Here is a 26879-nt window from a genome sequence, read left to right as displayed (position 1 = left end):
CCTCTTTCTCTAATGTCAATCATGTTCCCGCCGCTTTTCCATTGGTACTCAGAGACATGAATGAGGTGGGTCTTGCAAAGCTCGCGGTGTACTGTTAAAATTCCATTGCCAACCATTTAGCAAGGATAGCTACTGTATCTGTCAGTTAGCAAGCAAGCTAGCAAGGTATTAACCCCCAAATACCAGACAGAGAAAACGGGAGATACTTTATCCAGGCATGAATCTATTTGTAGATGGAATTTCTATTTGCTAAAACGGAGGTGATACAAAGTGTCTGGATGTGTGCTTTGCCTACGTCCTATTCTGATCTGGCTAGCAACCTCTCAAGCTAGCCCACTGGAAACTATCGGTGGATAACCTGGCTAATTCGAAGTGACTTGGGGGTTTGCAAGTGCGAGGGATCGTTGGAAGAAGCACGTTTTTCCTTGCTGAAAATAGTCCAACCGAATGTCGTGTCCATCATGAGTCCCGGCGGGTGCCCTCATGTGAACAGTTTTAAAGTGGATAACTGGAAACAAAATCTAAGGGTTATCTACCAATGCTTTGTGTGGAGCGGATCAGCCGAGACCAGGAAACGCAAGGTAAAAATTAAAAAGAAAGATGAACGTGCAACCAGACGCAGACTGCGCTGCAACAAGCGTGATGTGTTGACAGCTATCCAGAGGCCATCAACCGCCGACCAAGACACACGAGGAGGCAACTGGCTGTATAGGCGATCATTTTGGTGGCTTGCCACTATTGTGTGTGTGTCTGGTTGATGGGTAGGGAGAGCTATAATGCCTGTAAAACCCGGTTTGCTCTCTTGTATACATTTTTCAGTGGAACAGACTTTAGGGCCAATACAGGGATATTGAGTCTCATCAGTCTAATTGTCTCAGAACCTTTTGATGAAAGGTACTGAGGACAGCTCGTAGTCTTAGGATCCCGATGCCACTGCAGCCACTGCAGTAGTTCCAACGTCACCTTTTAGGAAGATAATCTATTGTGTAGAGGCTATTGCTGTTATAGATTAGACATAATAATGAGTAATATCGTGACATTCCCTCTCGTGACATATGACACAATCACTCAGTGTTTTTTTCAGTCTCTCCTACCTTATGAATCTATTGAAACATGATCTGCTCCATCCAGCCCTCCCTACCCATGTTCTGGAATTCGTATTGGTTTGTTCCCTGTTAGTGATGCTACATACAAACCACAGCTCATTACCAAAATGCCATTGTAGGCCATAAAAAATACAGCAATGGTACATTAAGACAGAAGCACCATAAAACAATGTATTTGGCTGACATCATACTACTTCCCAAAATCAGATTACTTGATATTTTCTATCATACCACAGTGTTTCCCACAGATTTCCCACAGGGGGGGGGGGGGGGGGGGGGGGGGGGGGGGTGTTGTTTCATGTCAGACCGGGGGGGGTCGAAATAATTCACTAAATCAACAACAACAAACAAATAATTTCTGCATATGCAGGTAGCGACGCTGCATACAGGGTGCTAAATAACTATTTAACAGGTCAGCTCCATGACGCCGGGTAAGGAGCTAGCTCTTGAAACTTCTCACCAAAAGAACGAAGGGGAACCTTCGATTAAGACATGTCCGTCGGTACCTAGCGAAAAGTAGCCTCAACTTTCCTAGACCTTTAGCTACGGCACTAATGCTGAAGGCTCGCTGATGTAGCTGTCGGTCTCACTAGAACGGCGTATGCATCGTTGCTAACGTGTGCTGACGTAGTGACTGTGTGTGTATGTGAGAAAGACGCGTGCGAGAAAGAGACGGAGGGAGAGCAGGGAAAGGAAATGCAGCTGAACGAATACGCTGCGTGTTTTTACCAAAATAGCGATAAAAAAAAAATGTTTTACGAAACGCAATGTGTGGCGGCCGGTGTTGATTCTGTGGCGCACCGCCACAAATTAGTCTATGTGTGGGAAACACTGTACCATATAACTCAAGGCCAACATTAGAGGAGAGTTTGTGTGCTGGAAGAAACCTACATTATGTTTTTGAGAGAGAAATGTTCCGTCTGTGTTGTGTGCTTGTATGCAGGGCATGTATGCATTGGCCAGTGAATGTGCTTTGGTGGGGGCAGGTGTGAATGGAAGTGTGTGTGTGCTTGGTTATGTGTTGTTGTTCTGCAGACAGTGAGTGATGGAGGGGGACACCTGTATTCGGAACTGGTCCTGAAATAGGTTTGTAATGCTTAATCTGATTGTGTACTAGAAATTACACCAGCTACTTCACCTTCCCATCCATCCATCCATCCATCCGCCCCTCCTCCTGTCTTTTCCGTGCGCTGTCATTCCTGCAGGAGTGGGGATGGAGGATGGAAGGGTGGATGGATAGAGAGAAGGAGCCAAAAAAAAAACAAGTTGTAGATCTCAGCATTTTGGGAGTTTCCTAATGAGAAGCTGATTGGCTCATTTGTCTTCTTTAGAGGCAGACAGTGGGAGAGGCAGGGAGGAGGCGAGGCAGGCTAGAAGGGCAGACAGGAGTACAGTGAGGATAATGGCTATCGATGCTGATATTGACGAACAATCTATTGACCATCTGGAATTAAAGAGAGACTCCATGAATGACTGAGAGTATGATTGAAAAAATCTCTCTCTGTGACCTCACCCAAGGAATACTTCTTTCGCTGAATGACAAACGTCATGCATCATTGAAAACACACACTTACACAGTGATGTTCCAGTTATTACCTTGAATGGATCCTGCATCTTACTGTGGCACGTTTCCATCTAGCAGATGGCTCTCTGACAGATATGATGTTAGGACAATCATGGCATCATTATTGTTTTATTATCGTATTAGCCCTTATGGCAAGTAACATCATTTAAGCATTAGGCTCCGTCTCTCCATCCCCTTCTCCCAATACTGGGAGTTGGCTTGTTGATGTCTGGCCAGGTCTGGTGACCAGGGCTGGACCTGCATCCACAAAGCTCTGACTAGGACGGCTGGTCTCGGATCAGGTCCCGTAGTGCATTCTAGAACCTCATTCATAATGATCTGAAAGGATCAAACAGGCACTAGGTCAGCACTCCTGCACAGAGGAGCTATACAAGCACAGACCCAGGACCCAGTACATCCTTCCAGTGATTCACTGGGTGTGTTGTGGGACATAATGTGTCCCCCCTCCCTGCCTAAACCACCTCCCTGGGATCATCCCTCGACCGGGCAGGACTAGGCCAAGAAATATGGATTCTGTGGCTGTGTATGATATATATCCTTCTCCCATCCATCTATAATTCATACAACTCATTGGATCCAGCGGCCATACTTCATACTTATCCACCCAGTGAGAGCGTGTGTAGAATTTATATACCATCCAGCATGACCCATGTGGACGACTGGTTGTTAGACTGTCCTGGTCTTGAATGGAAGTCAATTGAGTACTGTAGGTGTGTTCATAATTCATGGGTTCTATAAATGCTTAACCATGCAGCAGTGAGCAGACTGGCATTTGAAGTGATCTCATGTATATGTATGTAGGGGTAGTCTGTTGCTGAGTGCACATGTCAAGAGACATAGTGGTTTGGTCAAGTGTTTCTCACTGCTGTAGCTGGCTGGCGCTTCTCGTTTCTGTTACTATTGAAAAGGAGGTATGAGGCCATTTCATCAATGATGCAGGAAGAACACAGTGCTTCTCCACAAGTCTCCTTTTCTCAGGCTCATCTGCAATGAGCTTGATGGGTTTTCTTCTTCTTCTTCTTCTTCTTCTTCATTTCCCCAGATTTGTTCTCTCTCCTTCTGTCATGCACAGTTGACATCCCACAATACTCTGCCCTTCACAGTTCCGCTGGCTCATCGGCGTGCAAAGCTCTCTCATCTGCATGCTTTGAACTGCCACTATCTGTCCTCCACTGACATCTCTCTCTCTCGCTCTCTCTCTCTCTCTCTCTCTCTCTCTCTCTCTCTCTCTCTCTCTCTCTCTCTCTCTCTCTCTCTCCCTCTCTTATTTCTTCCCTCTTTCAAGCCATCCTCTTTCAAGCCAAATACTCCATATTTCTACTAGTACAACAAACTTGCTGTGCTGTGTGTGTTTATATCTGATATCCTCAATTGAAGTGCTGCAGCCTTGTACGAAGACACCTGTGGTGAGAGTGTGTGTGTCTGTGTAAGTATGCATGGGTGTGTGTGATTCCGTCGGAGACTGTGAGTAGTAAGGAGGTATGGATGGAAAGGACCGGAAAGGAAGGGGCATCAAGATGAGAGTGTGAGAGAGCAGAAGATGGAGAGAAGATGAAAGCAGGGCTGGAGGGGAGGAGGTGTTGCCTGACGCGTGTGTCATCAGGGTCTGGTTGAAGCCCTAACCCCAGGGGTGCTCCTCTGAAAGGTTAGATTACATTTGTGTCACCAGAGGAGAAGGAGCGTGGGGGCAGGGCGAGGATACGATTCCCTTCCTCTCTCTTTCAGCCTCCTGCTTCCTGATGGGCACCCCCCCTCCCCCACGCGTCCTCTCTCTCCATATGGTTTCTCTTACTCTCTCGCCCCTTCCCAGCTCGTTCCGTCCGTTTGCCCCCTCCATCAGGCAAACACGGAACTGTCCCCCCAAGTTGTTCCCAGTTCGGTCTGAAAGGCTGGGATCTGTGATTCTCTCTCTCTCTCTCTCTCTCTCTCTCTCTCTCTCTCTCTCTCTCTCTCTCTCTCACTCTCGCTCGCTCTCTCTCTCTCTCTCTCTCTCTCTCTCTCTCTCTCTCTCTCGCTCTCCTTCCCTCTCTTCTTCTCCCTTTCCCTCACTGTCCTCTCTCGCCCCCTGCAGGCCAAGTCGTGTATCTGTCACATGTGCGGCGCTCAGCTGAACCGGCTCCACTCCTGCCTCTACTGCGTCTTCTTCGGCTGCTTCACCAAGAAACACATCCACGAGCACGCCAAGAACAAACGACACAACTTGGGTGAGACACACACACACCCACACGGCCACACACACGCTCCTACACGCCAACACCCAGGAAACACACATGCGCCAGGTCGCCTGAAACGAAGACACAACCCACATCCATGTAGCAGTGCACAGATGTGAACACACACACACACACACATACACTGACAGTCTCACAGACGAAGCGACTCTACCCTTGCAACATCAAAGAGCGTCTTCTGAGGAGGCCCTCCCTCTCTCCCTCCCTCTCTCCCTCCCTCTCTCCACCCTCCTCCTCTCTGCAGCTCCCACAAACACCATGTGCCCCAACACAGGCTGCTAATGAGATAATTACTCTGTAGAGAGCTGTAATTAGCACCCAGACGAGTGAAAAGTAAATAAACACGGGGTGGAGGAGATGTGTGTGTGTGTGCGCCTCAAAATCTCCCTCAGCACTATGTCTTATCCCGTCGTTCTGTTTTCCTTTGTTGCTGTTGTTCTTCATACGCAACACGGTGTTGTTTGTGTAGAATACTCCGGAGGTTCCGCGAAGCCTGTGTGAGTGCACTTAATCAAGAGGAATACAAGCAGTGTGGGTGTGTACGAGCAGTGTGTGTATTGGTGTGTGTACGCACTGGCTTGAGACAGGATAAATGATAGTGAACTCCTGAAGGAAACCTCCCAGAAGGAGACGAGAGGAGAAGGCATCTCTCCAGACGAGTGCAGAGTAATTAAGTCGGGTGGTAAATTCCCACGGAGCTACACAGAGCTCTCATCCTCCTCCTCTCGCGTTCTCTTCTCTTCCACCTGTCTTCCCTCTCTTCTTTCTTCGACTCCTGCCCTTTGTCCAGGCGGTGGGTCTCTCTCTCTCTCTCTCTCTCTCTCTCTCTCTCTCTCTCTCTCTCTCTCGTTATCTTCCCCGTTTCTCATCCCTCACTGGGTTCCCATGGTTACCCGCAGGCCTTTTCCACTTAGGGGAATTGTTTATTGTTAAGAAAAAGAGATAGAGGGAGCGAAGGAGGAATGGAGGGGGAAGGAGAGGGAGAAATGCTACCTCTCTCTTTTCTCCTCCTTTCTTCCCTCCCAGCAGGTGAAACAGCAGGAGATGCTGTTAATGTATGCTTTCTCACGAACAGCTGTATTATATTGGTGTGTGAGTGTGTGTATGTCGGTGTGTGAGAGAAATAGGGAGAGTGACATTGAATTCCATTTCCAGAGAGGGTAGCAGTCCTACTGTCTGAAACACTTGTCAAGGAGACCATTTAGACAGGAGCTTTTTGTCCACTCTTTCTTTACCTCTCCCTTCGCACCTCTCTTTCACTGCCATCTCTATAGCCCTCTTTCTCTCTCCCTCCATCTCTCTTTCTTTCTCTGTGCCTCTCTCTCTACACCTCACTCTACATACATCTCTTACTGCTGGTCTCCATCTCTATACGTTTCTCCCTCCCTCACACGCTCTGTCAAACTCCCTTTTTAGACCCATCTTTCACTGCAGCTCGTTACCTCCCTCTGAAACACACCTCTCTGTCTTCATCCATCCCTCTTTCCTCCACCTGCCGAGGATGACAGCGTCCGCCTCGAGTGGCCCACACGCAGGTTGTCATAGCTACTGCCAACAGGTAGCTGCCTTAAGCTTAGGTGTGCTGAGAGAGAGAGAGAGAGAGAGTGGTGCTTACCCCTCACCTGGTAGTAGGTGTAATCACTGGGTCCTCTCCTCCGCTGGGCGCTTGTCCCTGCCCTGGGCTTGTCCCTGCCCTGGGCTTGTCCCTGCCCTGCCAGCGGAGCTCCAGGCCTGCTCATACACAGTGGGGATGTCAGCTCTAAGCTGGCCTTGCAGGCCGACAGGACAGAACATGGGTGAAAAGATTACATATACATTTAGTCATTTAGCATTTTACAGTAAGTACAGGGACATTCCCCCGAGGCAAGTAGGTTGAAGTGCCTTGCCCAAGGACACAACGTCATATTGCACGGCCGGGAATTGAACCAGCAACCTTCTGATTACTAGCCCGACTCTCTCTCTCTCTCTCTGACTAATCTTAATTTTGGCCTACAGATGAACTGAAATGCTCCTACATAGCCTTGAGTCATGATGAAAATAAACCTGTTTAATTCTTTCCTTCCTCCTTCTCGTTCTTTCTCTCCCTCTCTCTCCAGCTATGGACTTACTATATGGGGGAATATACTGTTTTGTGTGCCAGGACTACATATATGACAAAGACATGGAACAGATCGCCAAAGAGGAACAAAGGAAAGCGTGGAAATTGCAAGGTATTATTATTATTCTCTCTCTCTCTCTCTCTCTCTCTCTCTCTCTCTCTCTCTCTCTCTCTCACTCACTCACTCACTCACTCTCTCTCACTCTCTCTCTCTCTCTCTCTCTCTCTCTCTCTCTGTGCTGTGGCTCAGTCAATGTACTTCACTGAAATTAGTATTCATGATTTCTGTCTCTCCTTCTTTCTTTCTGCCCCCCTGTCCTGCCCCTGCCCCCCTGTCCTGCCCCTGCCCCCCTCCTGCAGGTGTGGGGGAGAAGTACTCGACGTGGGAGCCCACCAAGAGAGAGCTGGAGCTCCTCAGACCCAACCCCAAGAGGAGGAAAATCACCACCAATTGCACCATAGGTGAATAGGTGTTCAGAGCACAAATATGCCCTTTCTCTTTCCTCTTTCCCTCCCACGCCCCCCTCCCCCAGCCCCTCCCACGCCCCCCTCCCCCAGCCCCTCCCACGCCCCCCTCCCCCAGCCCCTCCCCCCTCCCCCAGCCTGCCAGCCCAGGCTTGGTGATGGTGTTAAACGGCATGGCTGCATGCTGCAGTGTGGTGCTAAATGCCTGCTGTCCCGCTGGGCTCCTTCTACTCCCGTCTTGCTCTCACCTTCTTCACATGGAATGCGGTCGGAGAAAATGGATTGAAGATGAGTTGAGGGAGAAAATCCAATTTGTCTTTTGTCAAGTTGCCCAGTGCCCCAGGTGTGGTGTGTGTGTGGTGTGTGTGTGTGTGTGTGTGTGTGTGTGTGTGTGTGTGTGTGTGTGTGTGTGTGTGAAGCCGAGTAATACACAGATAGGACAGCCCAGCGGGGGGGGGGGGGGGGGGGCAGGAGCCTGCTCACTCTGGCAGGTGCTCACAGCAAGAGACTCTCTCCTCCATCCTTCCATCTTTTTACCCCCTTCCTTCAACCCATCCTCTGGGATTCAGCTGCAGAGCGGTTTGTCCAGGAGCAGATGGAGCGTGTGCTACGGTCTGCTCCACATTCAGAGGAGGTGCTCTCTAAACACCATCTGAATTGTTACTGCCGTGAAGGATGAGTTCAATTCCTAACCAGCCCTCCCTCCCTCCCCCGCAGGGCTGAGAGGGTTGATCAACCTGGGCAACACGTGCTTCATGAACTGCATCGTCCAGGCCCTCACGCACACCCCCCTGCTCAGGGACTTCTTCCTGTCCGACAGACACAAGTGTGAGATGCAGGCCAACTCCTGCCTGGTGTGTGAGATGTCCCAGCTGTTCCAGGAGGTGAGACGGGTCGCTGTGTGGGGGTGCGCTCATCTCTCCTCCTCTTCCTATCTCTCTTTCTCAATTACCTCACCCCAACATCTCTCTTCCTCTCTTTTTCAATGTCTCTCTCTCTCTCTCTCTCTCTCTCTCTCTCTCTCTCTCTCTCTCTCCTCTCCAATGTTGTCCTTCTACCTTTCTTCTTTTTCTCTGTCCTGGCCTCCCTCTCTGCCTCCCTCTCTGCCCCTCCCTCTCTGCCCCTCCCTCTCTGCCCCTCCCTCTCTGCCCCTCACTCTCTACCTTACTCTCTGCCTCCCTCTCTGCCCCTCACTCTCTACCTTACTCTCTGCCTCCCTCTCTGCCCCTCACTCTCTACCTTACTCTCTGCCTCCCTCTCTGCCCCTCACTCTCTACCTTACTCTCTGCCTCCCTCTCTGCCCCTCACTCTCTACCTTACTCTCTGCCTCCCTCTCTGCCCATCCCTCTATGCCCCTCACTCTCTACCTTACTCTCTGCCTCCCTCTCTGCCCCTCCCTCTCTGCCCCTCCCTCTCTGCCCTTCACTCTCTACCTCACTCTCTGCCTCCCTCTCTGGCTCCCTCTCTGCCCCTCCTTCTCTGCCTCCCTCTCTGCCTCCCTCTCTGCCTCCCTCTCTGCCTCCCTCTCTGCCTCCCTCTCTGCCTCCCTCTCTGCCCCTCACTCTCTCTCCTCCCTCTCTGCCTCCCTCTCTGCCCCTCCCTCTCTGCCTCCCTCTCTGCCCCTCACTCTCTCTCCTCCCTCCGTGTCTCAGTTCTACTCGGGGCACCGCTCGCCCCACATTCCCTTCCGCCTGCTGCACCTGGTGTGGACTCACGCACGCCACCTAGCGGGCTACGAGCAGCAGGACGCCCATGAGTTCCTCATCGCAGCGCTGGACGTGCTGCATCGACACTGCAAGGGTTGGTCTCTCTCTCTCTCACACACACACATGTGTACACGCAGTGTGCATCCTTATGAGGGCACAGAGGATAGTCTTCAGGAGCTTTAGCTTTGATCCTCAAATGTGTGTGTGTGTGTGTGTGTCCAAGCAGATGACAATGGGAAGAAGGCCAACAACCCAAACCACTGCAACTGCATCATCGACCAAATCTTCACTGGGGGCCTGCAGTCAGACGTCACCTGTCAAGTCTGCCAGTAAGAAAGAGAGAGAAATACCGATATGTATATAGGTATAGGCTGCTAATTCCCTAGGGTACCCTCTCTTGCCATAGTGCTCTAAAGTAACTCCCTCCTCCCTGGCCTGGTTTGACCTGCTCTCTCTCCTGCCGTGAATGACTGTGGCATACACACCCTCACACCTGATAAGGCCTGCTGGAGCTCTGCAGCAGAGCGTGCCCAGTGGAAAACAGAGAGCACTATCCCCACCTGGTGGTTGGACTGGGCAGAGCAGGGCGTTGATTCAATTCAATGTGAAAATCCATAGGTAAAAAATAGCAATTTCCAGAAGATGACTCATCGAAACAGATTGCTGCTTGGGTAAATAGAAAAGCCCTTACTAGCTCACAACCGCACTCCGCTACCACTCGGAATCATTCCGTCCACTTTCATCTCTCTCATTTCTTCTGCCCCTCCCCTCCCTCTTTTTTCACACCTCAACCATCTCACAGACAGGTTTAACTAGCCCTTCACTCCCCATCTGTCTTTCTCCTCTCTATATATATATATTGCTCTCTCCTCTCTTTCTCTTTCTTTCTCTCTCTCTCTCTCTCTCTCTCTCTCTCTCTCTCTCTCTCTCTCTCTCTCTCTCTCTCTCTCTCTCTCTCTCTCTCTCCCTCCAGTGGTGTGTCCACGACCATCGACCCGTTCTGGGACATCAGTCTGGACCTGCCGGGCTCTTCCACGCCCTTCTGGCCCCTCAGCCCCGGCAACGACGGCACCCTGCTCAACGGAGAGAGTCACATGAGCGGTGCCACCACCCTCACCGACTGTCTGCGCAGGTGGGACCAGACGGGCCACCCCGGGCCTTCTCTTTCATTCCCCCCCCTCTCTCTCTCTCTTTCTCTTTCCACCCCTCTTTCCATCCTGCTGTCTCTGTCCCCCTCTCTCTGCACAGCTCTGTGCTTCTCCCTGTTTCTCTCTGTCCTCCTCTCTCCACCCATTGTGGATGTTGTCCAGTTGTGTGCCATGGCGTTGTCTCATCTGTGTGCCACACGCATGCACACGCCCCGGTGCATTGAGCCCCTGCTCTGCTCTGCAGGTTCACCCGGCCCGAGCACCTAGGGAGCAGCGCCAAGATTAAGTGCAGCAGTTGCCATAGCTACCAAGAGTCCACCAAACAGCTGACTATGAAGAAGCTCCCCATCGTTGCCTGTTTCCACCTCAAAGTTAGTCTCTGTCTGTGTGTGTGTGTGTGTGTTTGAGTGAGAGAAATATTTGTTTATAGTCCAAATGGCAAATGTATGTAAATCTTCTCACCTGTCCCTCACTCCACCTTGTCTCCCTCCCCCCCTCTCCTCCAGAGGTTTGAGCACTCTGCCAAGCTGAGGAGGAAGATTACTACTTATGTCTCCTTTCCTTTGGAGCTGGACATGACCCCTTTCATGGCCTCCAGGTTAGTGTGTGTGTGTGTGTGTGTGTGTGTGTGTGTGTGAGAGAGAGAGAGAGAGACAACTGTCCCATGCCCAGTAGACAAGCTTATTTAGCAGCAATGTCAGCTGAGTGTGATGCGGGTGTGTGTTTAATCCTGCGCCCGTGTGTGTTCCAGTAAGGAGAGCAGGATGAACGGTCAGTACCAGCAGACTGTCGAGCCCTTTAACAACGACAACAAGTAAGTGTCCACCCGGCGACACGTGTTCTAGGAACACATCGGTCAGAACCCCCTGTTATCATCACACACACACGTGACTCTCCCTCCTCTCTCTCTGTCCCTCTCGTCTTGTCTCCCTCCCTCTGCTCCCGTTCAGGTACTGTCTGTTTGCGGTGGTGAACCACCAGGGCACCCTCGAGAGCGGCCACTACACCACCTTCATCCGCCAGCACAAGGACCAGTGGTTCAAGTGTGATGACGCCATCATCACCAAAGCAACCATCAAGGACGTGTTGGACAGTGAGGGGTGAGAGTTGTTCCTACCCTCACCCACAAGCCCTGGATGGATGGATGGAGTCAATTCCATTATGAATTAGTTTTTAATGCTAAAGTGTGTGTAAGTTCTGTCCTGTAGCTTTGGGGCTAGTCTGACTGGTGCCTCTCCTTTGCTCCCCTCCTCAAGGTACCTGCTGTTCTACCACAAACAGTTCCTCGAGTACGAATAGACCCTCCTTTGCATGAAGATGTCCACGCACACATCCAAACAGCAGAGAGACGAGGAGAGAGGGGAGATGGGGAAGTGGATCAGAATCATGGATCAGAATCATGGATCAGAATCATGGATCAGAATCATGGATCAGAATCATGCCTCCTCTTTAATAAACAAACAAGAACAATCTGCACTGAACTGCTATAGGATCCACTTGATAGAACAGGAGGTGCAGGGTATTAGAAGAGGAAGCATATTTTGCCTCTTCGTAGACAAATGGACAATGAATATAGTAGCTCAGTTATTGTCAACATTACACATTCAGTCTTTTTTTTCCTTTTTTATTTCCGAATCCTTAATTCCGTTTGACCACACAAATCATCTCGACCAAGCATTTAAAGAAGAGGAGACAAGTTTGGCTTGTATCTGGACATGCATTATTGCTCTAAATGCAACAACAAAAACTACAGAGAAATGGTATTAAGAGTATGGCAGATGTGAATATGGAAATCATTGTGAATTTCAGTTGCAAAATACTGTATGAACCTAGCACACATTTTTATTTGTTAAATGAAAAAAAAGCAAAGTCTCTGAAGGGGAGGAGTCTTGTGAAGGGGAGGAGTCTTGTGAAGGGGAGAAGTCTTGTGGAGGGGAGGAGTCTGTGGGGAAGGGAGGAGTCTGTGGGGAGGGGAGGAGTCTGTCGCGTGTTTTCTTTCCCTTCTTTCTTTAGTCATGTCGAGGGTTAGGGACAACACATAGGTATATTTTTATACGTCATTCAAAGCTCTGTTTACGGTGTACCCCCCCGACCATCTTTCCGAAGCTTGGCGTTCATTGTGCCGTGTCGTTGCGTCCTTTTCAGAAGAAGAAAGCCAGGTCATGCTTCTGTCATGACCCTGCTGTCGTTGAGCCTGTGTTCTCATGACCCTGCTGTCGTTGAGCCTGTGTTCTCATGACCCTGCTGTCGTGGAGCCTGTGTTCTCATGACCCTGCTGTCATGGAGCCTGTGTTCTCATGACCATGCTGTCGTGGAACCTGTGTTCTCATGACCCTGCTGTCGTTGAGCCTGTGTTCTCATGACCCTGCTGTCGTGGAGCCTGTGTTCTCATGACCATGCTTTCGTGGAGCCTGTGTTCTCATGACCCTGCTGTTGTGGAACCTGTGTTCCAACGGTCCGTTAGGTTTGTGTGTGTCTGTCGTCGTGGTGATGATGATGGCGTATTGTGTGTGTGTCTGCAGGATGCCTGGGTGTAAAGGGTTGTGAAACCATGAGACAGCGCTGTTCTCACATCTGTATCCTGCCCGTGTCTGGCTCCATCCTGCTGGGTTCACTTCAGCCACGGGGTCCTCCAATTCCATATGTACGGATGTGTGGGTTTGTAAAAGAGAGAGAGAGAACAGGTGTGTTTGTGTCAGTGTGCATGTTTGTGTTCTAAATCAGTGTGTGTATGTGTTTGTGCGTGTATGCAAATGTGACGTGCGTGTGCCCCTGTGTGTTCATTCAGTCGGTGTGTGTGTGTGTGTGTGTGTACGTATGCACGTGTGATGTGCGCGTGCGCATGTTTGTGTACTGAATCAGTACTTGCATTCAGCATGCTGTCGAAGATTCATCTAAGTTGGGTCAGAGGACTTGTTTGTATGTATGTTAAAGGTTGACTATGTACAGTTTGTATGTATGTTAATAAAATATAAACATGGTTCAAAATCCCAAATGCCCTCCATGTTTGCTGGGTTACCTGGACCAATGACCCTAATAGAGCAGGTCTGATCTATAATCCTCCACACACTTCTGCTGCAAGACTTGGACACAATGAAACACTCAATAAAGCTCTATATCTCTATCTGGCTGTGCTTTCATTCTTTATCGCTGGCATCAACTCTTTAAAATCAAGGTAATGAGGTGACTGTGTAGCCAGGGGAAAATGGTAACTTCCATTATGACATGAATAACTAAATAGTTTAGGAGGTATCTTTCTAAATGTCTAGTGTTCACACAAAGAAAATCCAAATGCTGAATCATTTTAAAGTCACAGTAACATGTTCAACTATTTATTAGCTTTGTGCTGTGCAGTTAAAAGTCAAACAGGTCAGTGTCCAGAGTTTGATGTTCAGGTCCTGGACAGAGACAGAGAAGCATGCTAGCGTTCTACACCAGGTCTGACGGGATCTGTGTTGAAGCCAGCTGGCTTAGAGGTGGTGTTGTTGGTGTGCTATGACTCAGTGGTGCTGTTGGTGTGCTATGACTCAGTGGTGCTGTTGGTGTGCTATGACTCAGTGGTGTTGTTGGTGTGCTATGACTCAATGGTGTCGAGCGACGTTCTGTCCTGTGGTCACATGTTACGGTGAGATGGTGATCCTGTGGGCAGCGTTCGTATTGCATGACCTCCCAGGGAAACCCCTCGACCCAAGTCCCACTCCCTGGTTCCTGGGGTAGAGAGACGTCTGCTCCCCCCAGCATGGGGCTGTCGTCGGTGGGACTGCCTGGTAGACAGAGAGAGAGGGGGGGTGCTGGTGGTTGTCCCCCCGTGGCGGTGCTCGGAGGTCGGGGAAGCAGTGTACACACTCACAGGTCTCAGTGGGGCTCGGGCTCCGGACAGATGGGAGAACTTTGAACTGAGACCCACCAGGGTTCATTAGGCGGTCTATGAAGACAAACACATGAATATCATCAGATACACGCAAACAATGTTGGTAACACTGTGCCCACATGCTAATGTACACAGACTAACCTTGAGAGGACAGACCGTTCTGGTTGGGCCCTTGTTCCACCTGCCCCTCATATCCCTGGGCATCACCATTTGCTGTGACCCCTGGTCTGGAGGGTGGGGCCCTGGCCCTGGCTCTCCTCAGCACCACCACCAGGGCCAGGGACAGAGTACACAGCAGCAGAACCAGGCACAGGCCCAGCAGAGAATAGATCAGTACAGCAGAATGGTGCAGGCCTCTGGGTGGAGAGTGCCCTCCATGGGGGGCAGTTGGTAGGGCAGTGATAACCACAGGGCTCAGAGAGGGCTGGACTGGTCCCTGGGCTGGAGAGGGTGTCGTTACAGAGACGGTTAGGATTCAGAGAGCATTAGAAGTCGGGGTTTGATTGGCAGAGAATCAGTGTGATGTGTTACACTTACTCTGACAGTGGTGAGAGCACTCAGAGGGGTGACTGCCGCACACTTCGGCACAACGCAGACATTGCTTCAGAAGCCTGTCATAGTACTGACCAGATACTGCCCTGCACTGCTGGGAAACTGCGGCCACACATACACACAGGTGCACATTATAGGATGTACAGACTACTGTGGTGAGTTTATACACACACACACACCGTGGCAGTAAGTATTACTGTAGTACAGTGTGATAGTAGAAAGGTCTGTGGAAAATGTCTGTGTGTATGTATAAACTCACCACAGTAGTCTGTACATCTAACAATGTGCTGGGTCTGTTTACACACCATCTGACAAGAGATGCATCTTTTCACCAGACCATCCCAGTAGTGGCCCTCAGAACAAACTTCAACCATGGCTCTCCCTCTTACACACAAACACACATACACACAAACACACATACACACAAACACACACACACACACTGGGTGGAATACACAGAGGGTAAATCAGGGTTGACTCTTGAGGACAGTATCACTTCTGTAGAGTTCATTCAACTCTATATCAATGTATCTATGGACCTATTATTAGGTTATATTGTAGTTCTCAGACACTTGCAAGAACTCAGTTTATACTCAAAGACCAGAAGACTGATCCATTCTTCTCCAATACTTTCAGTTATCATCTCAGTGACCCAACCTAAAGACATTACTTTAGTGGAGTGAGATCATGCGTGCAGTTTCATGACAGAGGCCCTACTGTGCTCTGCTCTGCTGGGTTCAAACCCAGTGAGCTGTGAAATGTACACATGCTCAACTGAGACCAATGTACAGTGCTAAAGATATACAGATACACAGTGCTACAGATACACAGATATACGATGCTACAGATATGCAGTGTAACATTCATAGATATACAATGCTACAGATATGCAGTGTAACAGATTTACAGATATACACTGCTACAGATATGCAGTGTAACAGATTTACAGATATACACTGCTACAGATATGCAGTGTAACAGATTTACAGATATACACTGCTACAGATATGCAGTGTAACAGATTTACAGATATACACTGCTACAGATATGCAGATGGGGCCTCATAACATAGAGCTCCGGCCCCATCCTGATCCTCTTGTGGTCCTAGACTTCCTACACCATCTTGAAACTGGACGACAATGAGGTCTCTGATGCTCTCTGATGGTGCACACTGAGCTCCTGGTTCCTACCTGACCATCCTGTGGTGTTATGCTGATCCTATGCTTCCTATCCTTGAAGCTGACCACTTCCCAAACTGACCACTGACAAACATTAATGCAGAGCACTGCAGATGCTCTGCTAATTCACAACTCTTCACATCTGTGTTTCACTTGTTTGACTGTTATTTCTATTCTTCCAGCATAATTGTATTCATGAATTCTTACCAAGTCATTACATTTTTGATAGCTCAGGTATTCCACCTCATACCCCCAGTATTCCACAGTAACACTAACTCTGTCTGTGTTACAGGATGGACCACTGCATTCTGACTTCACAAACATTCCCCAATAAAGGTCTGACATTGATTCATTAAATTTGGATATCAGCCATCAAATAATTCTAATTCAAACAGCTAAGAATACAGCAGGACGGTCAGTTACCTAAGTGGAAGGGATGACCATCTGGCAGGTGTGTGGCAGGTCCTCAGTCTGAAGGCTGGTCCACATGGTGATTCTGGGCTTTATGTCAGATGGGGGATGATTTGGGTACAACCACATCTCAACTTGTTTGGGACTTCCCCCTTCTATCACAGGCAGGAACACAGCCAGGGGGGGGGGGGTCGGTGGAGAGGGGGAGAGGGGGAGAGGGGGGGGGGGGGGTCCCAGTACTCAAAGAACTACTGACTTGGTCGACTGACTAAAACCATCTGCTTTCTCTGCACCTGGACCAGCTCTGTTATTTCTAGTAGTTGTGACAGGGAAACACGCCACCTACAGAAACCTACTAAGACCCAGAATAGGACCTATAGAAACACAGATGTCTAGTCAAATCTCAAGAGAAGGAAGTTGTGTAGTCACTCAAACCTTGACTGCCTGTCAACCTGTTAAAAAGCTATTTTGGAGTTTCCATCTGTATGTTAGAATAAAATCAAAATTGTTTAGCAATATAAATGTTTGTGTGATCAACTGTAAAATGGGATGATGATATCAACTCACATTCAAAAAAAGTTTTTGGGGGTTGTAGAAAAACGTCGATCACTATCAAATACTGACTTACCACATCCGCAGGGGATGGTCTAAAACAGGCTTAAGATCATTTCACAGTCATCTCTACAGGGGTTTTCACTTGCTTATGGGATGGTTGCTTGCCAGCAAACAAAAATGATAAAGCAACAATAGAGGTTTGACAAAGACACAATCAAATTTAGTCTCATATGAGGTAGACGTGGATTGATGACATTAATGATTACATCAATACAACCCATACCTCTTTGTCACATACACACATGCACACACATATACACACACATACACACATACAACTGTACACTCTCTCACAATCTCTGAAGTGGCTCAAAACGTGCTTCTCTGTGGTCTGCTTGGTTGGCCTACCCCTAGAGGTCACATGTAAGTACACTAACCAGCTCGGACTGACCTCTGTCTGACTCCTGCATGACTGCAGCCAAACAGCAGGTGGCGCTGTTGAAACAGGCCTGCGTCTGCTTCCACTCTGCCGTTGATGATTTTACTTGAGAGTTTTTCTCTGCTGCTGTTGATGATACGATAAGAGTTCTGCTTTGCTGTCAATGCTTATGTTTTTTTGGTCATTCATTCTTGAACATATAGTATTTATATGAGAAATCCAACCATCACACCTATCAAAAGTTTAAAGTTGGTAACGGGTTCCAGCAGGGGGCTATATTATCCTCAGCCCTTTTTAATATCTATATGGACAACCTTTCCAGGCAGCTGGGGGGATGCTGAACAGGTTGTATGATAGGTGATTTCCTGGTCAACCACGACCTAGCTTTACCATCCCCTAGTAGCAGTGGGTTTCAACAGCTGCTTAACATCTGCTCTAACTGTGGGGTCGATTTTGATGATAGCCATAATGCCAAGAAGAGCGTGGTAATGGTCTGTAGAACTAACGATGACATGGATATTAATTTGCCTGCCTTTCAACTTTCTGGGCAAACTCTGGGGGTGTCCAATAGTACCAAATACTTAGGGCACATTATGACAGACACGTTAGAGGATGATGCCAACATGTTCAGACAGGGGGGATTACTGTATGTCCAAGCCAACATGTTGGTTGGAAAATTCCACCACTGAACACTTGACGTTAAAATTGATTTGTTTAGAGCCTACTACATCCCTCTCTGTACAGCTCCACTCTGGGTGAAATACAAGGAGAGCTTGCGTAAATTGAAAGTAGCCTATAATAATTGTCTTAGGATACTCCTGAAGAAACCCAGGAGTACTAGAGCTAGTGAGCTGTTCTGCAATGTGGGTCTAACCACCTTCATGGCCTGTTGAGGAATCTTACATTTAAGTTTATGAGTCGGCTGAACCGCTCTGCAAATGTTATAATTAATCTGATGACAGACCCTGGCCGCAGCTCTGTCAAGAACACCTCTAAGATCTGGGAACACTGGCATGAGAGCCTTTTTTAGCCCTGCTTTCCTTGCATATTCCTATGTAATGAATTGTTGTAATGATCTCTATAACGATAATAATACATATTATTTTCCAAGGCGCCTTGCTTGGCACTAAAGGACACAGTACAGAGATAAATCAAAAACATGACATGCAGCATGTGTGGTTCTGCTTCACAACAAAACCCCTTAGAAACTAAACTTGAGACTATATTTCTAAAACTTCTTCTACAGTCTAGAGACAACACCATGACTGAGAGCTAAATACTGTAATATCCATAATTCCGCTGGACAGTAAGAGCTGTGGTGGTGGAGGCAGCAACATGGACCTTCCCATGTACAGTAACACACTTACTCAGCAGTCAGCATGTGGTGTTTTTAAGACCGGCCTATGAAATTTTGTGTGATTGGATATGTATAATATGATGATTACCCAGCCCATGGATATTCCCTGTGTTTGATTCAATTCAATTTCTTCAAACCACTTCACCGAATTCCCTGGAATCTTTTAGGAAAACACTGGCACAGTGTTAAAGTTCTTATTTCTTCATGAATGATTGAGTCAGTTGATTATCTTTAATACCTGCAGGGCAACAGTGTAGACTTCAGGGTATTTTGATAGAAGTGCAGGAGATAATTATTATTATTATTGTGCATCAGGTGCCAAACACTTTACGCATGCAGTCAGGAGTGACGTGAGTAAAGACGTTTAATAGAGGAGAAAGGAGTCTTGTTACAACTGGTAGGGATTCGTGTAACCAATACATACCTGCATGGTCCTAACTTGTGCAACACTGCTACGATTCTGAACCCAAATCAGCCTGCCCATGAAACTACAAGCGTCAGATACTGGAGGCTGTGTGTGCTTCATAGATAAAAACACAGATCCAACCTTAGGTAAACATGACCTTCACTTTATCTCACTTCACATGAAGTCCAATAAATGAGACTCCCGCACACACAAAACATGAATAGCAGAAACTTACAGAATGCCAAACCTGCATAGTCAGATGCCAATGATTATACATGTATTCAAGGCCTACACCCACACACATACATTTCCATTTAGACGCTCTTGTCCAGAGCGACTTACAGTAAGTACAGGGACATTCCCCCCAAGGCAAGTAGGGTGAAGTGCCTTGCCCAAGGACACAACGTCATTTGCCATGGCATCGATCCGGCAACCTTTTGATTACTAGCCTGACTCCCTCACCGCTCAGCCATCTGACTCCCTGAGACATACATCAGTGTTGAATGCCAACATGTCTACTGTCCTCTCTGTTTCTAGAACTGGTTTCGTTGATCCGTAAAGAAAAGTGAAAGGAGAGAGAGAGGCCAGAGACAGGAGATGAACAGTTGTAGGCTCTGAGAATGCAGGTAGGGAAGTTGTGGCAAGTTTGTGCAGGGGATTTCTTCATGGGGATGAGCGTGAGGGGGCGGAGAAAGAGAGAGAGAGAAAACAGATTGATTGCAACATGTCTTTGAAGAAAAACTGGCAAGAAGAATATGTTCTATATGCTCCTCACTTTTGTGCAAACTGATCACATGAAATTAAGTAATATAAGCATTATCTGTATGTAACTAATCATTTATTTAATCTATTAATTGATTAATCCAATGATAAATGTATAAAGTCTGAAAGAACCTTTGCAGGCTGAACATGTATGTTTATCTTAGTAGTTAACACACTGACTGTGTGAGCACTTGTATTATTGGGACATAAGCTGAGTCAATGTATTCTTTATTCACAACACCATGTTCTTGCACTTCAGGGCCCGGTTGCGTAACTCCTGTCTTGATCCATGCTTTCCAGTCTAAACAATGGCGGGATTTTCCCCAGCTGCATGTCTTATTCCCTCCCCTGTACATGCCTGACCGTACATTGGTTACAGATGGATTTGGGAGACTTTTACATGGTGACTGCAAAATTGAAAACTGTGATTTGTTACACAAACATTGTAGTGAAATTACACAAACATTCTTATATTCTATAACATTCTTATCTAACTTTAGTTAGAGATGTCCTGTCAGATTAGGACTAACTGTAAACCTCCAGCATCTGTTTCTCATCACATCTGTGTGTTGTTTTCTGCTTGAGTCTGGGGTTGAAGGTTGCTGTAAAAAATTTTCTTTTTTTCTTTGTTTTCTTTGTCTTTTGTTTCTCAGAACACCATCTCTAGCTTTGTAAAACGTTCCAGCCAGGAAAATTGTGAATGACCTTTATTGATCTATGGTAAGTGTAACATATCAGTTTTTCACTTCTAGTCATTCCTGCTATTCTTTAGTCTGGAACGATCAGTGCTACTTCAGTCCTGTAGAATGTGATGTTTGTCGTGGGAGTTCTTGAGAGAATCAATCGTTTAAGATGAAATGTTCTAGATGATGTAGATTATCTGAGCATCACTCATGTTTTAACAGGCCACAGACAAGCCCCACCCTTGTGAACAGGCCATCATTTCCCTCTTCGTCACTCCGTACATCCTGCTGATTCTGGATTTGAACCAGAAACCTTAGGGATGATGGTCTTAGTCCAAAAACAAGAGAATCAGAATGAGGATTGGCCAAGAACGGTCACAACTAGAATCACCAGGGTTCTGTCAACTATGAGCTATGTTGATGAACTATGATACACGTAGAAACAGTTTTACGTATGTTTCGGATGCCATTTGATGCACACAAACTTTGGTACCACAGACGCATATCTGCGGTTAATCTCTCCAAAAGACAGAACCGGGGACAAAAAGTGAGGTGGTGAATCTCACTGGTCCCCGGACTTTACTTGAATCTGAAAAATGATTGCTTTCATCAGTAGCCAGTTCTAAAAAGGTCAGGTTCTGTTGAAGACAGAATAATTAGAATCCACCTCCCTGTTAAAAGATGTAAGATAGTCTAAAAGCTGAACTCAGTTGGTAATGCAGATATTGACCAGACTCGAAACTCAACATGTTCAAAATATTCCAATGCTTAGAAACCAGTCAGTGCAAATTAGGTTCACTTACACTAATGGGCGGATTATTGCTCCTTGTTCCTTTTGTTGGGAGCAATTAGGGGATTTGGCCATGAGCAGACGATAAACACACTGTGGGGTTTTTACTGAAACCCCTTGACTTACTGGAAACCCCACAAAGACTGTTTATAAAAAGAACTCCCTTCAGGAATTGACTTAATTGACTGTGTGCCTCGTAAAGCCCATGTAAACCCTGGTCATGTCCCACTGGAATAGCCTCACAGTCTAACAGCATTCATTCTCTCGGCATAGGGGCTTGTACCTTGTACCTGAGGCATGAGGTGAGCACACATATGGTGTTAGATAGAAATTAGGTTTGGTGGGAGAAGACCTCACCTAAACTCCTCCCCTTTTAACAAAGGTTTCCCCTGTCTATTCTTCTCAGATTCCCGTCATTGTTCCCTCATGTTATTGCACAGCCCTCCCTTCCTCTATTGCCTCGCCCTGCTCTCCAGCTATATCCTCTCCAGGCACTCAGGGGAAGGATCTGCTTGTGCTTCTGCTCAGCCGCGGCCTTAGGGACTTTTTGCCTCACCCAGAGTTTTTTGTCTGCTTTTTAATCAACATGTGGGCGGAGCTAGTTCAGGCATGTCACTCGGGCAGCACGTGTCATCCGCTCATTATCTACACCTGTGTTAGCCCATTGGGCCACGTCCGACGAGGCGGCATTAATATATATATATATATTATATATACATATATCTGCTAACCCTAACCCTGTATATGCAGATATACACACACTTAGCCCCGGTTTCTGTATGATCTGTGCTGCTGCCCCCCTCCACCATCCCCTTCTCCCCCTTGCTGTTTGTATGTTCTTTCATCAGGGGGATTATATCTCTACTGCTCCCTGCCTCATATTTCAGCGCTTCCCTTAGATCATCCACTCCGCCAAAGTCAAACCTATTTCCATGTCATGGTTATCAATGAATGGTCAAACCTAATACGTGAGTATCTTGACTGAAATATAATTTTTGCATCCAATGTTTGTTTCTTGATATTGCATTGCTCTATGTGTCTACAGGGTGATAAATGCTTGACATTGCTACCAGCTCATCATCTAACATGGAGCTTGACTTTGCTACCAGCAAAGTCATTATACCAGCATTAGTTATTGAACAGTAACAACTCAGTCAAGCTAGCCTACACGTCCTGACAGTACTTTCCATTTCAGACTCCCAAGTTCACTTCATGAATAGTTGCATTATTCTGTCCCTGATTGTACTCTTGGAAGAGAGTCTGGCAGTTCCAGGAAACACAAACAGGAAGATGACTTTAAAAGGGCATCTGGGACTTGGACCATTGTCGAAAGAACTTAACTAAACCAATGCAAAATTAATTAAAGCATTCCTTTTTAGCTGGCAACTCGCTCCTATATTTGTGCTTCAAGCTGAATTCCCTGTCTCTCTATGGAATTTCTAGTTTGGCCTTTCTAGTCATGGTGAGTCACTATTATGGACTTTCCCTCATGAGACATATAGAGGCTCTACTCAAAGCAGATGAGAGTACATTCTTTCTCGCATCACTTCCTCTGATTGATCAACGATAAGCCTTCTGTCTCCTTCCCTCTCTCACTTGTTTCCAAACCCACCTCCTTCCCTCTCTCACCGGTATCCAAACCCACCTCCTTCCATGTCATGGAACGAAAAGCAAAGTGCAAATCTTATTAGGATTACTCTGGTGTGATACTGTTATTGACCCGGTTATTATTTGTCCAGTTGTTGACCAGGATGTTTAGATAACTTTATAGACAAGTTTAAATGTTTGGGGTCAATCTGTTTTCAAAACAAGAAACACATCCCTAAGAAAGGACCGAATCGATTTGGGAAAGTAAACCGTGTACGGTGGAAACGTTCACTATGACACACTCTATTCGGGGTTTCACGAATGACAAACGTTAGTGATTAAACTTTTTTCCCCACATTGCAGCATATTTGCAGCTCAATAATAATGACTGACAAAATACACATTAAATGTGTTGAGATTCTGAATGAAGGAGTGAGACGAAATGCCTGCAGGGGGAAGTAATGAGCAAGTGTAACATAATCCTAACACTACAGGAAGCTGTCTTTATAAGGGCATATGGGGGTTGAACCTTTGGCTGCCCATTTGTCCCGCCCATTTACAAACGGAGGCAATAAATACAACACACATGGCATTGCTCAGATAGAGGTGCTTCCACACATTCTCACACGTGTTCACTAACAAAAGACTGGACATGCTTCTACAGAGCTTATGGGACTATATCTTGGGGCACTCGGCTCTGCTCAGCTCGCCCTTTTTCCCAGTTCTTTTCAACCCCTGCGTCTACATCTCCTTCAGCCTGCCCTTCATCGTACTGGACCTACTCTCTCCTCACCTGGCCTGGGTTCGGAGATACAAGATCCAGGGTGAGAGCCAAATCTCCTGGACTACCATGGGCCAATGCCTGGGTCTGTTCTTCTACAACTACGTGGTCTACCTCTTTCATATGATTTTGGTTAACTGGTACTTGCGGCCCATCAGCCTGCCTGCCCAGGCCCCAGAGAGCCTTCGCCTGGTCTGGGATGTCCTAGCCTGCCTGCTGCTCTTCGACTTCCAGTACTTCTTCTGGCACTTGCTGCACCACAGAGTGCCCTGGCTGTACCGTACCTTCCACAAGGTGCACCACAAACACACCTCCACCTCCGTCCTCACCACCCAGTACTCTGGGGTCTGGGAGACTCTCTCTCTGGGTTTCTTCGCATCCATCAACCCCTACCTGATGGGCTGCCACCCACTGACAGAGATGCTCTTTTACGTGCTCAACATCTGGCTGTCTGTGGAGGACCACTGCGGCTACGACCTGCCGTGGGCCACTCACAGGCTGGTGCCCTTTGGACTCTATGGCGGAGCTCCGCATCACGACCTACACCACCTCAAGTTCAAGTCCAACTTTGCACCCTACTTCACACACTGGGACCGTCTGTTTGGGACCCTGCATGAACACTAACAGAAAAGGAGAGAGATGGAACTAAGCACTAAAGAACAAGTTGGATGAACTGTTAAATGGAGGAAAGGACTATACAGCTTCCTGAATGCTGTCTCTGTTCAGAGACGGGTTGTTTGGAATTCTGATGCACTGAAGCCAGCCCTTCTGTCATGATGCAGGATGAAGTACTGAGGTCTATTGAGACACATTGATGTAGCAGTACTCAATTATGAGTATGACAATGACGAGTATCTTTTACATTAAAAGACATTGGCAGAGCAATCTGTAATATATTGCATGAATTCTGTATGCATTCTATTTAAAACAGCTATCACATCATTATATTTATTTATCTATTTTTAAGTATCATCAGGATTTACTGTGCTGTTCAATCATTTGTTGTTTTTGTTGATTTGGATGTTCTTGATATGTAGTTGATTGTTCCAGAATGTCTTTCAGTATTTATTTCCAACACTGTTATGGAGCTGTATAGTTTCAGGGGTGCTGGATTCAAACAGTGTCTGCTGAATACTTTGAATGTCCTGTGGCTTATCAATGTTTGTGAAAAAACACATGAGAAAATGGAAAGTAAGATGAAGAACAATTGGTTATGTTTACCAATAAAATCTGATGTATACAACATATTTTAATTTTGTCACATTTTATTTTGACATTGTTTTATCTTTATATTGAGAATCCATCCGAGACTTCTTAATGAAGAACAACCTGTTGTAATCTAGAAGCAATATTCTTTTTACGAACACAAGAATTCAATGCATTTAAAAGAACACTTAGCCTACATACAGACACATACTTTCTCATTGTCCATGAATGTAAAATGGAAAGTCCCACTTCTGTATAGATCACCATCGGGTGCTTTCCTTTGAGGATATGAGATCCAAGAACCGGTCATAAAGCAGCGAAAAGAATGATTTCACAATCTCATACCACATTAGTGGTTCGACCACTTAATCTGGACACAACGATTACATCAACAGACATGATTGGATCAGTCTATAGTGTTACATCATGTGGTATGCACCTGTGTTACATCATGTGGTATGCACCTGTGTTATATCATGTGGTATACACCTGTGTTACATCATGTGGTATACATCTGTGTGATAGCATGTGGTATATACCTGTGTGATAGCATGTGGTATATACCTGTGTGATAGCATGTGGTATATACCTGTGTGATAGCATGTGGTATATACCTGTGTTATATCATGTGGTATATACCTGTGTTATATCATGAAGTATACACCTGTGTTATATCATAAAGTATACACCTGTGTGATATCATGAAGTATACACCTGTGTGATATCATGTGGTATACACCTGTGTTATATCATGTGGTATACACCTGTGTTATATCATGTGGTATACACCTGTGTTATATCATGTGGTATACACCTGTGTTATATCATGTGGTATACACCTGTGTTATATCATGTGGTATACACCTGTGTTATATCATGTGGTATACACCTGTGTTATATCATGTGGTATACATCTGTGCCCGGCCTACCCCACCTGCCCAGTTTTCTTCTTCTCTTTCCACTCTCACTTTACGATTGTTAGGCTATTGGTTCTGTAATTTCGTATAGAAGAAAAGCCCGTATGCTTGTTTTTTGTCAGTGCATTCCGCCACCTAGTGGCACACACCTGCCGACAACGTAATCATTTAGGACCATTGCCAAGGGCACACGTCACATGTTTATCATAAGTTTCGTTTTCGATTCAAACATCAGTGACGTAGGTTGAAAAATTAGCTTTTCTCTCTTATTACAGTAGCATTTCAGATCGAATCTTCGCACTTGACACTGCAGTATGGAGTTAGATTAGTTTCATAATTCAAACAAACAAACGCAACACGATTCAAACAAACGTAACACGATTCATACAAACATAACACGATTCAAACAAACGTAACACGATTCACAAATAAATGACCCTATTACATTCGTTTGCAACCTGACAAACACAAGTTACAAATCCCTGCATTCGTTGGTGTGAATCCTTGCATTCGTTCGTGTGGATTTTTGGAACTTTCCTGACGCGCTTTGATCCACAAATGCATTTTTTCTAAAAGATATCCTCTGCAGCCTATCAGATGTCTCCAATTTTAGCCAATCACCGGAAAATGTCTAATATGGGTAGACGGGCTCTGCGTTAGCCTAGGAAACACGGAAAATGACTAAACATGAATCCTGCCATTCTCAACAATATTTAATCAGGTATGATCATCGGTTTAATAAGATTAACAAGCAATATTTCACCTACATGCTACCAGACGACATTGCTCGTGATCTGAAGGAGACGATGTCCGTCATTATGGCAGGTTGTTGAAGTCCACATAGACACGTTAATGTGATTGGCTTAAATTGGAAGAGACGATCTGATAGGCTGCTGAGGATATCTTTTAGAAAAAATGCATTTGTGGATCAAAGCGCGTGAGGAAAGTTCCAAATCACGAAATACATTTGTGAATCGTGTTACGTTTGTTTGAATCGTGTTACGTTTGTTTGTTTGATTCGTGTTATGTTTGTATGAATCGTGTT

General features: G+C 46.6%; 3 protein-coding genes and 1 long non-coding RNA gene across 4 annotated transcripts; 3 read left to right on the top strand and 1 right to left on the bottom strand.

Moving 5' to 3' along the window:
* The first annotated feature begins 61 nt into the window (after positions 1–61).
* On the top strand, positions 62–13463 carry usp22 (ubiquitin specific peptidase 22). Its single transcript, XM_047031995.1, has 13 exons — positions 62–581; positions 4763–4895; positions 7019–7132; positions 7381–7482; positions 8203–8369; positions 9138–9285; positions 9418–9520; positions 10165–10323; positions 10584–10710; positions 10846–10937; positions 11091–11153; positions 11290–11439; positions 11596–13463. The coding sequence occupies exons 1-13, from the start codon at positions 462–464 to the stop codon at positions 11636–11638; spliced, it is 1521 nt and encodes a 506-aa protein (XP_046887951.1). The 5' UTR covers positions 62–461; the 3' UTR covers positions 11639–13463.
* Positions 12474–15328, bottom strand: LOC124475411 (tumor necrosis factor receptor superfamily member 13B). Its single transcript, XM_047031997.1, has 4 exons — positions 15022–15328; positions 14748–14864; positions 14352–14651; positions 12474–14264 (listed from the first exon to the last, which is right to left on the bottom strand). The coding sequence occupies exons 1-4, from the start codon at positions 15179–15181 to the stop codon at positions 13960–13962; spliced, it is 882 nt and encodes a 293-aa protein (XP_046887953.1). The 5' UTR covers positions 15182–15328; the 3' UTR covers positions 12474–13959.
* Positions 15329–20179: 4851 nt separating this feature from the next.
* LOC124475733 lies at positions 20180–21326 on the top strand. Its single transcript, XR_006956963.1, has 3 exons — positions 20180–20273; positions 20524–20590; positions 20776–21326. It is a non-coding gene; the product is annotated as an uncharacterized LOC124475733 (long non-coding RNA).
* Positions 21327–23510: 2184 nt separating this feature from the next.
* ch25h (cholesterol 25-hydroxylase) lies at positions 23511–24964 on the top strand. Its single transcript, XM_047032536.1, has one exon. It carries the CDS (start codon positions 23583–23585, stop codon positions 24333–24335), a length of 753 nt encoding a protein of 250 aa, XP_046888492.1. The 5' UTR covers positions 23511–23582; the 3' UTR covers positions 24336–24964.
* Positions 24965–26879: the final 1915 nt, after the last annotated feature.

Source organism: Hypomesus transpacificus, chromosome 13 (assembly GCF_021917145.1).
Source record: "Hypomesus transpacificus isolate Combined female chromosome 13, fHypTra1, whole genome shotgun sequence".
Taxonomy (NCBI): domain Eukaryota; kingdom Metazoa; phylum Chordata; class Actinopteri; order Osmeriformes; family Osmeridae; genus Hypomesus; species Hypomesus transpacificus.
Note: the sequence above shows the minus strand (reverse complement) of the source record. Positions and strands in the feature narration are given on the sequence as shown.

Coding starts and splice junctions, on each gene's coding strand:
- usp22 (XM_047031995.1), top strand. CDS start 462: ATGAGTCCCGGCGGGTGCCCTCATGTGAACAGTTTTAAAGTGGATAAC. Junction 7,133..7,380: donor GAAAGCGTGGAAATTGCAAG/GTATTATTATTA, acceptor CCCCTCCTGCAG/GTGTGGGGGAGAAGTACTCG. Junction 9,521..10,164: donor GTCACCTGTCAAGTCTGCCA/GTAAGAAAGAGA, acceptor CTCTCCCTCCAG/TGGTGTGTCCACGACCATCG.
- LOC124475411 (XM_047031997.1), bottom strand. CDS start 15,181: ATGTGTGTTTGTGTGTATGTGTGTTTGTGTGTAAGAGGGAGAGCCATG. Junction 14,652..14,747: donor GTGCTCTCACCACTGTCAGA/GTAAGTGTAACA, acceptor CACCCTCTCCAG/CCCAGGGACCAGTCCAGCCC. Junction 14,265..14,351: donor GAACGGTCTGTCCTCTCAAG/GTTAGTCTGTGT, acceptor TTGTCTTCATAG/ACCGCCTAATGAACCCTGGT.
- ch25h (XM_047032536.1), top strand. CDS start 23,583: ATGCTTCTACAGAGCTTATGGGACTATATCTTGGGGCACTCGGCTCTG.